The sequence below is a fragment of the Pempheris klunzingeri genome, chromosome 2 (genome assembly GCF_042242105.1).
Source record: "Pempheris klunzingeri isolate RE-2024b chromosome 2, fPemKlu1.hap1, whole genome shotgun sequence".
Taxonomy (NCBI): Eukaryota; Metazoa; Chordata; class Actinopteri; order Acropomatiformes; family Pempheridae; genus Pempheris; species Pempheris klunzingeri.
In genome coordinates, this window is record NC_092013.1 from 2428801 (window position 1) to 2441114 (window position 12314).

At 44.3% G+C, this 12314-nt stretch overlaps 1 protein-coding gene across 1 annotated transcript in view; it reads right to left on the reverse strand.

Moving 5' to 3' along the window:
- Nucleotides 1–281: 281 nt before the first annotated feature.
- mmp24 (matrix metallopeptidase 24) overlaps nt 282–12314 on the reverse strand; it is a 71685-nt gene continuing 59652 nt past the window's right edge. The window contains 3 exon segments of the mRNA XM_070842104.1: nt 282–646; nt 2543–2809; nt 5204–5342. Of these exon segments, the coding sequence (XP_070698205.1) occupies nt 282–646; nt 2543–2809; nt 5204–5342 (771 nt within the window).

Genomic DNA, 12314 nt, shown 5'->3' on the forward strand with positions numbered 1-12314 from the left:
GAAAAGACAAATCACTATCTTTGCTCTCTTACATTGAAATGCTTGGGTCACGAGACACGAGTCTCTCACACTCAAACACACTCTGAGCCAGCGTCTAAATCTACTCCAGCAGAGCATTTTCAGTGTGTGCCCCTGTATCACTAGCGAGTACAATTAGCGTCTTTCAGCATTGACTTGCTGGCGTTCGTGGACATTAGCCAGCATAAGCTAGCTAACGATAAGACAACTGCATGACCCTCTTCAATCCATGAACTTTGACCTCTTCAAAGGAAAGTTGCCTGTCATACCCACTCCTGAACGGGGTATTTGTAGTAGTGCTGCGTCATGGTGTTCTGCTGCACTCCTTTGTTTTTAAACTGAAAAATCGTATACACCAGCACCAGGATGCACAGCGACAGAATGCAGGGGATGACCACAGCGATGGCATTGACTGTCGTCGGGACGTCGTTGATGGTCACCATGATGTCCACGTCGTCGAGGGGTAGCTGGCGGTCGCCACGGTTACCCTTGCTGCCGGAGCGCTCCATGTCAGACTGGTCGCAGCCCATCCAGTCGCGCAAGATGGACTTTGGGTACCCGGGTTCCACTGTCAGCTTCTGGTTGTCAAACTTCCAGTACTCCTTTCCCTTGTAGAAGTACGTGTAGTCTGAAGGGAGGAGGATGGACGGGCGGGAAGATGGGAGGTAAAAGACAGAGAGCACAAAAGTGACATTAAATCCAGCTGAAACAATCTAAATGTGGCATAATTATCAATAACATCATTTATCAGCTTTCAGCGTAATCGTATTTTGACAATATAAATATATATGTTACTATCTTACAAATTTCTGTCAAAAAAAACCTGAGAAAATGAGTTTTGTTTTACGTTTTGGAGCACAGTTACATTAAACATTGATCTGATGGTCTTTATGACTTCTTCACAGGTGAGGTGGCGATGCACCTGTGCTTACACAACCCAAATATAATGTGTCTAGCACCAGAGAAAAACTCCCCCATGTTTCCTTAATTCCTGAAAAGCTCATTCTCAGGAGACGTACACTTACATGCACAATAGTGACAAGTGCTGCCCTTCATTCTTTAACAAAAGCTTTGTCTTAAACTGAAAGACATCCATCAGTGTCCTCAGCTCTGGTATATCCCTGTGGTGTAGGATCTCATTAGAGGCAGCAACATTTCTATTGTGACACAGCGGTTATAGGCAGCTACAGTATTTTAGTCCCAGCGGTGGTTGTTTTTATTGGAGGGCAATATTATGCAATACCTATGAGACGGACTGAAAAGGGATGGTATGTGAGAGAGACGGAGATGGAGGGAGCAGGGCACATGTGATAAGAAAGCTTAAATAAGTGCATGCGTTCTGGGCCCCATAAGGAAGGTGAGTCCCCACAATGTGACATATATAAACAGATTTATGTCCCGACAACATAATATATGCGCACACACACACACACACACACACACACACACACACACACACACACACACACACACACACTCCCTGTAGGACAACTTCTGATCTAACACCAAGACACCATGCCTGACTGACCATGTCACAGCCTCTGATCACCCACACACACACACACACACACACACACACCCTCTGAGGCACCCATGAGGTCATGAGGTCACAACTGGACAAGAGGAAGTGATGACGGACGGCATTCATCCGCTTGAGGCATTTTGTGCTTCTGGAGGAGGAAAGAATTGATGTGAATGAGCTGAATTATCAGCAGAGCGACTGACTGGCGGCTTTGACTCGCTCCCTTCATCAGTTTCTCCACATGATATCATGACAATTATTCTATCTGTGATTTGTCTCAACCAATTCAAATACAACACTCACAGGTTAATCCTGCCGAATGCTGTAGATTTGCCGTTGTCTCTGTCGCTCTCTCACCCTCACTGACATTTTACTGCAGACAGTTGTGTTTAGAAACGATGCGTTCAAGTGTCGCATCGAATCCAAACTGCTCCAACGTGTTACTTGGTCTTTGTTAGTTAGGACCACACATGTACGGTGACTTCTTCACCACAAGCAGCCCGTCTCTTGTGTTCCTCGGCAAACTGAAGCTGAACCCTCGGTGTGTTTAACTTCTCATCTCGGCCCTGAAAACTCTCGGTGTCATAATTAGTGTTCTAATTATTATTGGTTTCCTCCATTTTGTGTTAACGAAGGGAACAACAACAGACACCGCACATGAACTAAGGAAGAAAAGCAGAACTCTGAGTTTGTCCAAGTGTCCTTGGGCAACACGCTGAACCCCAAACTGCTCCTGGAGCTGAGCGTTGGAGTGTGAATGTGTGTGAATGAACTCACCTCCTCCACAGCTGGATGAATGGTGTGTGGACGGATGCATGAATTTGGTCAGACAACTCACAAATGACCAGAGGATCTACGACGTGTCCCGACTCATGCACACACGTTCTTTTCTTCAGTCTTATAACATTTGTTTCAGGTGTCTTTTAAAGTTTAAATGTCTGTAAAGCCCTGTGTATGAGTGAGTAACGTTTGATAATGCAGTGAAACCAATGCAGCACTCACATCCCTCCCTGCTGATGAAGGCCCCCTGCGGAGCGTCCGGTACTCCCTTCCACACAGTGATGGATTTGGGGTATCCGGGGTCGGCCGTGTGCTTCTCCTCATTGTAGCGCCAGTACTGGTCCCCTTTGAAGAAATAGGTTTTTCCGACCGGCTCCCAGCGCAGCGCCGTGTCGATGCCGTCTTTGGGGAGGCAGCTGCCCAGCTCCACCAGGCTGTGAGGGTAGCCCGGCTCAGCCGTCACTTCCTTAAAGACCCAGTATTTATCGCCTGGAGGATGCGGGAAAAGACGAGTGTTGTTATCCCAAGTTTATGGGCTAGTTTTAGACAGAACTGAGTTAAATCAACTTCTTCACCTTCCAAACAAACCCCCAGACTTTTGAATCAAATGTTTTTCCCCCTTAGTTTAATATTCATAAATCATTATTTAATGGCTGACATTCTAGATCCAGATCACCACCAAAATCTAAACGATTGTTCTCTGTTTTCAGAAGTTTTCCTGCTCAGTGAAACATAATCTTCAGACATAAATCTACTGCTAGTTGTTTTGGGAAATGAATACTAGAAAAGTCCCAGTCGTGGTTAAACACAGCCTCTACTCTGAGAAAACGACGGAGATTAAATAGCTGTTTCGTAGCTTCTTTAAATTCACAGTTGTTTCTCAGAAGAGTCACAGCTGTGGGAAAATACAAAAGAAAATTAAAAAAACTGTGTTTAGAAGATCACAGATCCATTTTCTAAAAGCTCTTTTACTGAGCTTCATCAAATTCGCCCGACTTGACGACAACTCCTTTTCATCATCTGGAATAAAAATGATAACATATGGGAACTGAATGCACACAAAGATAATGAATCCTAATTCTGTCATTTTCAGACACTCGTAGTTTTCCCTCCAGGCACTTGAGGCAGATGGAACCATTTTAAATAAGTGGAACATGTTACTGATAGATAAGCTCATTTGTGTTTCCCCCCCAGTTTTCTCAGATTTTTTATTTTTTGTATTTCCAGGAGTTTGTTTCAAGTGTGACTTGTTGACTCTGACCGACAGAGATCAGGGTCTCGCCACAGGAAACCACATTTTGGGTGAGCGGGGACTTCATATGCTGAGAATACAGAGTTCACTCTTGATCTTAGGAAGGTCAGATAAACATAGTGCTGCAAAAAGCACAATATTTCCTCCTAAATTTAAAGAGTTAAAGTTCAATGAAATGTACCCAAACATTGTGCTTCAGCGTGAAAGTTCTTAGTCACTTCCCGTCACTGTCAGGAGGTAAAATTAACCTCTACTGTGCCTTAAAGTCTCAGGATTCTTGGCTGATGCTGCTTTTTGTGCTGCGTGTCGACCCAAACACCAGCTTCTACATCGTCCAAGCTGTGAAAAGATTTGAAAATGAACCAGAAAAGCTACTGAAAGTGTATTTTTTTCTGGAGCCTTATGTAACCCTTTGTCAGTATTACCTGCAAACACGCACAAACACCCACACACACACTGGCAAACAACAAATCCTCCTAATTCTGTGTGTGTGTGTGTGTGTGTGTGTGTTCAGTCCAAACGTGTGCAAGGCGCATTACAGAGCATCTGCGTATACCACTGTATGGGTGTGTGTGTGTGATTGAGAGAGAGAGTCTGCAGCTGAGAGAGCAAAGCTATTAATATCTGCTCCTGGCTGGCCGCGATAGCAGGACACTCTGTCAGAAGATGTTGGTGTGTGTGTGTGTGTGTGTGTGTGTGTGTGTGTGTGTGTGTGTGTGTGTGTGTGTGTGTGTGTGTGTGTGTGTGAGTTGCAGAGAAAGTGAGAAAGAGTGAGGAGAGAGAGCGTGATGGAAATGAGCGACTCCACCGTCAGCAGGCAGGGGATGAGGGAAGTTTCATACATAGACTGAAATTCTATTACTTTAGGCTGGGTGCTCCCCGCTGCCTTGCCATTCTCTATTTCACACTTTATTAAATATATTTCCAGGAGGAAGAGGGCTTGTAGACAGCAGGACAGTCCAATAACACCGGAGCAGATGGCAGACAGAGATTTTAGGTTTCTCTGCTGAAGATTGTGAACAAAATCATCTGAATTCAGAGCAGCTTGACAGGAAAAAAAAAAAACTCCAATCCAAACTTAAAGCTGTAAAATGCAATGACCTGCTTTTTAAAAAAAAAATGGTATACCAAATAATTTATCACCAATTAACCTCGGACAGCTCTGTGACGGCGCTGCGGAGGCTTGCAGGAGCCCACAAAAGACAAAAACACTTTCACAACAGGGGACGCTAGCTAATGAGGAACGCAAGTGAGCGAGCGGAGATACACTCAAACTAAACATCTGGTGGAGAGCTGACGTGAGATTTCTGTGGTACACTGCAATGTCTCCTCAAGCAACATATAGCCAAAAGGGTGTGACGCCAGTTAGTCACTGTTAACACCTTCCTCCATCTGTTAGCACACTGTTAGCTGCACAGTGAGACTACTTAGTCATATTTACAGTTTGGAAAATTAAGCAACTGAGATGAAAAGAAAAAAAGTATAAACTGGTGCACGAACATAAGACTTCACCGTACCTGTGTATATATGTCTGCACCCATGAGACTAAAGGCCTAGTTGCAGGCAGAGCTGTGATACGCTGACGTCGAGGGGCAAATGTTTGTACACATCTTGGTAACTTCCTCTCGTACCTTTGAAGAAGACAAATTTGCCATCAGATCTCTCGTAGGCGGCGTCGATGCGAGGTGGCAGGCCCTTCCAGAACTGATCGATCTGCATGGGATACCCCTCCTGTACCTTGTTGTTCCTCAGACGCCAAAACCACCGGTCCTGCAACACAAGTTTAAAAATTCAACGTCAGTGGGCACAGTTATGCTAAACCTTCAGAAACTTTCTACACCGACCGCAACTCCATTGGCGTTATTAAACAAAAGCCTGGCAAGTGGTTTTAAGGACTTTCTTGATCATTTGCACGTTTTGCTGAGCCGCAGTCCGTCTAAGTATCTCACATATTCATATGTGAAACAGTTCTGTGAATCATAAAGCCTGTGTGCCTGCACGCTTCTGTTGCCTAAAGCTCCACACCAACACTCGTGCGTGCTCCGCTCATTCGACCCGTCAGTCTCACTTAACAGAGAGAGGGAAGCCGTTCACCAGACGTACATTTGAAGCACCACAATGAGGCGAAGTAGATACCACTCGTGAAAAAAATCTCACAGAAAAGGTGAGATTTACGGTCTGTCTGAGGTGGTTTGAACCATATATTTAGGTTTTAAAAAGTTTAAAAGACATCAAGCATGAAGACTAACCCCCTCCCACCTCTGATGAAGAAGAGTGCGACTGCTTTTTATGGGAACCACCCAGGAGCAAAACCATGATAAACCAACAATCTGGTAACTATGCCAATAAAAGAATATAACGATAACTATAACTACAAAGTGTTAAGTGAACAGACTGACACAACACAACAACAGGGGAACACACACAGTCCTGTACAAAAGCTTTAGGCAGGTGTGAAGAAATGCGATTAATAATTTCTTTTTTTTTAATTAATAAAAAAAAACACCCTTTACCCTCAAAACAGCAAACCTGCCTAAGACTTCTGCACAGTGCTGAATACTGACTTGGCCAAACCAAGCAGCACAAAAGAGGTAAACAGCCGAGTCCTCAGCCGCCACGACGATAACTCACGATTAACATAGCTGTAAATAAGCCGTGTTAAGACGTGAGCACTTCATTTGAAACAAGGCGTTAACAGACTCCAAACCAATGAGGTGAGAGAGTGTGTGTAGCTGATGCTGATTGAGCGTCCTTAGGTTGCCATGACAACAAAGCAAGCTATGAATTTTACGATCACCAAGTAAATTTACTTTCTTAAAGCAATGTTGGAATATTTATTTGGTGTACTTTTGGTCATTGTCACCTCATAAAATAATTGTTTTAGTCTAGTTTTTGTTTATTGTTCGTTCTGGTTGATAAAGTTGCATTAAATGTCATATGACGTACGGCACAGACGCAAGGTGCAGCGCGGGAGAGAGAGAGAAATCGGGCGGGTTAAGCAGCTAATTTTACATCCCGTCTGTTCTAAGTTGTTTTCTGTTGGTCATCCAGGCGAACACGGTAATTATCAATTACAATAAATGTCAATGAACTGTATACTTTGTATAGAAAGAAGCGAGAGATAAAGGTATTTGTTTATTGCCATTTCAAGATTCAAATGTGATTTTGTCATGTTTGTGGTTATAGTTTTCACGGTGTACCACCAAGTGTTCTTCCTTCAGTCAAGATTAAACCTTGTGGACATCAGTATGAATCGTGGACTCATTCAATGACCAGCAGCTACAGTGAAAACGTGGCCTAATCCATCCTCTGGAGGTGTATCGTCTTCTGCGGTGAACTTCGATGCTAGCGGGCGGCTCTGCTTCATCTCCTTCGGTGAACTCCAGGTTTCAGCGTACAGTTCTGCATCTTCTACAGCAGTGGATTACTGTTTCAACGTGCAGCTCTGCTTCATCCTGTGGTGAACTGTTGGTCTCAGCGTGCAGACTTGCTCCATCCTCGGCAGCGGACTTCAGGTTCAACGGGCAGCTCTGCGTCATCCTGTGGTATGCTGAATCTCCTGCGGTGGACTAAAGGTTTAAGTGTGCGTCTTCAGGTCGGACTGCGCCGATTAAAATTATACCTCCAGTAACTGATGGACGGTTCCACAACAAGGTAAAAAGAAACAAAATATTGCAACGTAAGAAGTTAAAGGAGCTCGGGACTACATGTAAGAGACTGATTTAAAAGGGATGAATAATTTATGTTCCTGTTGAAAGTGGTTAAGTTTTTCATCCATTTGCTATAAGGCTGTAACGTATAGAAACTAGTACGTTTTGGTTGAATTCATGCTTAAATCGGTAATTTCTGTTGAAAGGATTTGGAAATTAAGTTTGAGGGTATTTTAAGCTAACTTGAACAAAGTGTTTCATTTTCTATTGCTATCAGGTTTTCTCATTTTCTACTTTAAAAGGCAAAAAAAAAATGTCAGTTCAGAGTGAATGTGGTGAGTTAACTGAGCGGGATGATTCCCAGTCAGAAAGGCAAAGGCTACTAAACTCTGAGAATGATGCTACAGAGGATGTCACAAAAAATGAGCATTATAAAACTGAGAAAACTGAAACAATGCCAACAGAGCTTAGTGTAGCTGAAGCAAATGCAGATAAATTAAGAAAATCTTCCCGTGAGCGACGTTTAACCCCAAAAATGCTGGAGCTTAAAGAGCAAGAATCAGCTCAGAGAGAAAAGAAGTTCAAATTAGCATATGAAAAATGGAAAACAGTAGCCAAAGAGGTTCGTACAAAATTAAGGCATGAATGCTCCGAGATTGATTTATGTGATATGATGGATGCAGTCGAAAAACCAGAGTCTGAACTGAAAGAGCTATACAACAACATAAGACTCCAAATGACACCTAGCCAAGAGATCAGACGGAAAATAGATGCATGCACAGCTGTAACAACAGATCTAATGGGGCTAATGAAAGTAAGGCTATCCGAAGAGGGAGAGGAGTTTGATGCAGAGGCAGAGAAAGCAAGGTTATGCATGCTGCTAGACAATGAATATGCTAAGTCCATATATGGAACTGCAGTTTCCAAAGCTGCTTCAATCAGCCACTCCTCCAGCCGCTCCTCAGAGACTCCCAGTATTTCGACTAAAAGAGCAGAGACAGCTGCACAGTTAGCAGCAAAGAAAGCTGAAATTGAAATGGAAGCTGCAATTGATGCTCAGCGTCAACAGCTCAAAAAACTGGAAAACCAAAGAGACATTGGAGTCATTGAGGCAAAGCTCAGGGTGTACAATGAAGAGGAGTTAAAAGTCAAAAGTGAGAACAATAGCTCCCCACGCAGCGAAGCAAAGTATGCTAGGCTGCTTAATCCTACAGGATGTAAAGAAGGACAAGTCTCAGAACATGAAGCAACCTTAGTGCAGACACTACAGGAGTCAATGGCCCTAACTCGACTGCCCGTCCCAGAACCTGCTGTCTTCCACGGTGACCCAATTAACTTTACAGAATGGAGCACAAGCTTTAAAGCCCTCATTGAGAGACGCTGCTCAAATTCTGCAGACAGGTTGTTCTACTTACAAAGGTATGTTGATGGAGAGGCAAGATCAGCTCTGGAAGGCAGCTTCTACAGAAAGGACGAAGAAGCCTATCAACAAGCTTGGGACAAACTAAACGCCAGGTATGGTCACTCCTTTGTAGTGCAACGTGCCTACAGGGACAAGCTTAACAAATGGCCAAGGATTAGTGCAAAAGAGTATGTCAAGCTAAGAGAGTTTAGCGATTTCCTCCAAACATGTAGCGACGCCATGCCTTATGTCAAGGGTCTTCAGGTTCTGAACGACTGCGAAGAGAATCAGAAGCTGCTTGTGAAACTCCCTGATTGGGTTACATCTAGATGGAATCGCTACGTCACAGAGCAATTAGACAAAGCCAAAGACTATCCATGCTTTAGAGAGTTTGCTTCATTCATCTCCAAGGAAGCTCGCATAGCATGCAATCCAGTGTCATCACTGCATGCATTAAAGCCTTCTGAAGAAAAGTTCTTTAGAGAAATGAAGAGACCAAAAGCAAACACCTTTGCCACTAATGTAAAAGCCTCAGATGCAAGTCACACAACCAAAGCCATCAATTTTGATGACAAGTCAAAAGATTCAAACAAACCAAAGAAACTGAGCACATCAGCACACAGTCCAAATCCATTTAAGTGTATATGTTGTGGAGAAAACCACTCAATACATAAATGTCAAAAACTTATGGAAAATTCTTTGGAAGAAAGGAGAAAGTTTGTTCAGGACAGTAAACTGTGCTTTGCATGCCTAAGAAAGGGACACATCTCGAAAGACTGCAGAAACAAAGCCATGTGTGGCATATGCAAAAGGAACCATCCAACTCCGCTGCATGAAGACCGTCCGCCCGCAGACAAGTCTTCTATACAAAGTGTCCCCCAAGGTGGAGAAAATACCTCCTCATTATCATGCTGTGTCACTGGAGATGAAGGTGGAAGCACATCAATGATCGTGCCAGTATGGATCTCATCACCTAATACCCCAGACTCTGAAATCCTGGTGTATGCCCTACTGGACACCCAAAGCAGTCATACATTTGTCGACAAAGAAGTATGTGAGAAACTAAGGACTGTGATGGAGCCAGTTAAACTAAAGCTCTCCACCATGATGGCAAAGGACTCAATTGTGAGGAGTCAGAGAGTAAGTGGACTTAAAGTAAAAGGCTTCAATTCTGATAACTTTATCAACTTACCTCCTGCCTATACAAGAGATTTCATTCCCTTCGAACGTGCACACATCCCCACTCGTGAGACAGCCAGTAAATGGAAACACCTTAAGGTCATAGCTTCTGAAATGCCTTCGCTGATGAGTTGTGAGGTAGGGCTTCTGATCGGTTACGACTGCTCCAAAGCGCTCGCACCTCGAAAGGTCATCACTGGTGGTGACTACGAGCCCTACGCAGTCAAGACAGACTTAGGTTGGAGCATCGTGGGAAGTGCACCACACAAAGTCAATTCACAAGATGTAACTGGTCTATGTCACCGTGTATCTGTCAAGGAGCTTCCACCTGTCTCACCAGCTGCTGTTATAAAGGTGCTTGAGTTAGACTTTGCAGACACCAGACCAGGTGAAAAGAGCATCTCTCAGGAAGATATTCAGTTCTTGCAGATCTTAAAAGGAAGCATCCAGCAGAATGAGTGTGGTCACCTTGAGATGCCCCTTCCCTTCAAAGCTCGTCCTCATCTCCCGGACAACAAAGGGCTTGCCTTGACCAGGCTAAAGCACCTTAAAAGAAGGCTTGACAGAGATCCCAAATTCAAAAGCGATTATGTGCATTTTATGGAAGGCATCTTCAAAGATGGCGATGCTGAAAGAGCAGACAAGCCTCCAGGGCCAGGTCAGGCGTGGTACATCCCTCACCAAGGGGTTTACCACCCCAGAAAGCCAGATAAGATCAGGGTGGTCTTTGACTGCTCAGCAAAGTATGAAGGCACTTCTTTAAACGATCACCTGCTAACAGGGCCTGATCTTACAAATGGGCTCAGTGGAGTGCTCTGCCGGTTCCGTAAACATCCCATCGCAATCACATGTGATGTGGAGAAAATGTTCCACAGGTTCCATGTCAGTGAAAGGGACAGAGATTTCCTCCGCTTCCTGTGGTGGGACAATGGTGACACAGACTCAGAACCCAGAGAGTACCGTATGAAGGTCCACCTCTTCGGAGCGTCGTCGTCACCAGGCTGTGCTAACTATGGTTTGAAACATCTTGTCAGCGAGAATGAGAGTGAGCATCCATCGGCAGCTAGCTTCATCAGGAAGCACTTCTACGTAGATGACGGCCTCATAAGTGTAGAATCTGTGGATGCGGCAGTTAAGCTGGTGAAAGAAGCCCAAATGGTGTGTGCTAAAGGAAAACTACATCTTCATAAATTCATCTCCAACAACCGAGAGGTTCTGGAGTCGGTCTGCGCCACTGAACGTGCTGCTGAGGTGAAGAATGTGAATCTCATCCATGATGATCTCCCGATGCAGACAGTGCTAGGAGTAAGGTGGAATGCAGAAAATGACACTTTCAGTTTCAAAGTCTTGCCTGATGAGAAACCAGCTACACGACGTGGAATACTTTCAGTGGTGGCATCTGTGTACGATCCGCTAGGATTCTTAGCCCCATTTATCTTATCAGGAAAGCAAATCCTTCAAGAGATGTGTCAAAAGGGGGTAGCCTGGGATGAACCGCTGCCACATGAGTTGGAGACAAGATGGGAAAGTTGGGTGAAGGACATAAATAATCTTGACAAAATTCAGATCCCAAGATGCTTCATTCCAGAGAACTTTAGAAGGGTCCTGAAAGTAGAACTGCATCACTTTTCAGATGCGAGCAGTCAGGGCTACGGTCAGTGTTCATATATCAGGCTGGTAGGAGAAGATAAGGTGCACTGTTCCTTGATCATGGGCAAGTCAAGAGTTGCGCCCACAAAAATAGTCACTATACCAAGGTTAGAGCTGACTGCAGCAGCAGTTTCGGCAGCCGTGAGCAATGTGCTAAAGGAAGAACTTGAGCTTAGAGTTGATAGAGAGTTTTTCTGGACAGACTCGCGAGTTGTCCTAGGTTATATCAATAATGAAGCCAAGCGGTTTCATGTCTTTGTCGCAAACCGCGTCCAGCGGATACGAGAAACCACAGAGCCAGGACAGTGGTTCTATGTTGACACTAAAGAAAACCCTGCTGATCATGCCTCAAGGGGCCTCAAGGTGGCAGAATTAATCAGTTCAAACTGGTTTACTGGCCCAAAGTTCCTATGGGAAGCAGAAATTGTTGTAACCCAAAGAACTGGAGAGCTGTTGGTGGGAGATCCTGAGGTAAAAGCAACCCAAGTGCTGAGAACTGAGGCTACAAGGCATGTCAGTTTTCAAGAGCAACTGTCGCGGTTCTCAAAATGGACTATTGCTGTCAAGGTGATCGCTCGAATCCAGCGGCTAGCAAAGAGGGTAAAGCAAACAGAACCTCTAAGTGTTGAAGAAAGAAGAAGAGCTTCACTTGCTCTTGTCAGGCTTGCTCAGCAAGATGCATTTAAAGAAGAGTTACACATACTTGGCCAGAAATCTGGAAAATTGCCTCCTAACCATAAACTCTACCAGCTTGAACCACACCTCGAAGATGACATAATGAGGGTGGGTGGAAGACTGAAAAGAGCATCTGCACCTCATGATTTCAGACAACCAATAGTCCTTCCACAAGACAGTGTCGTT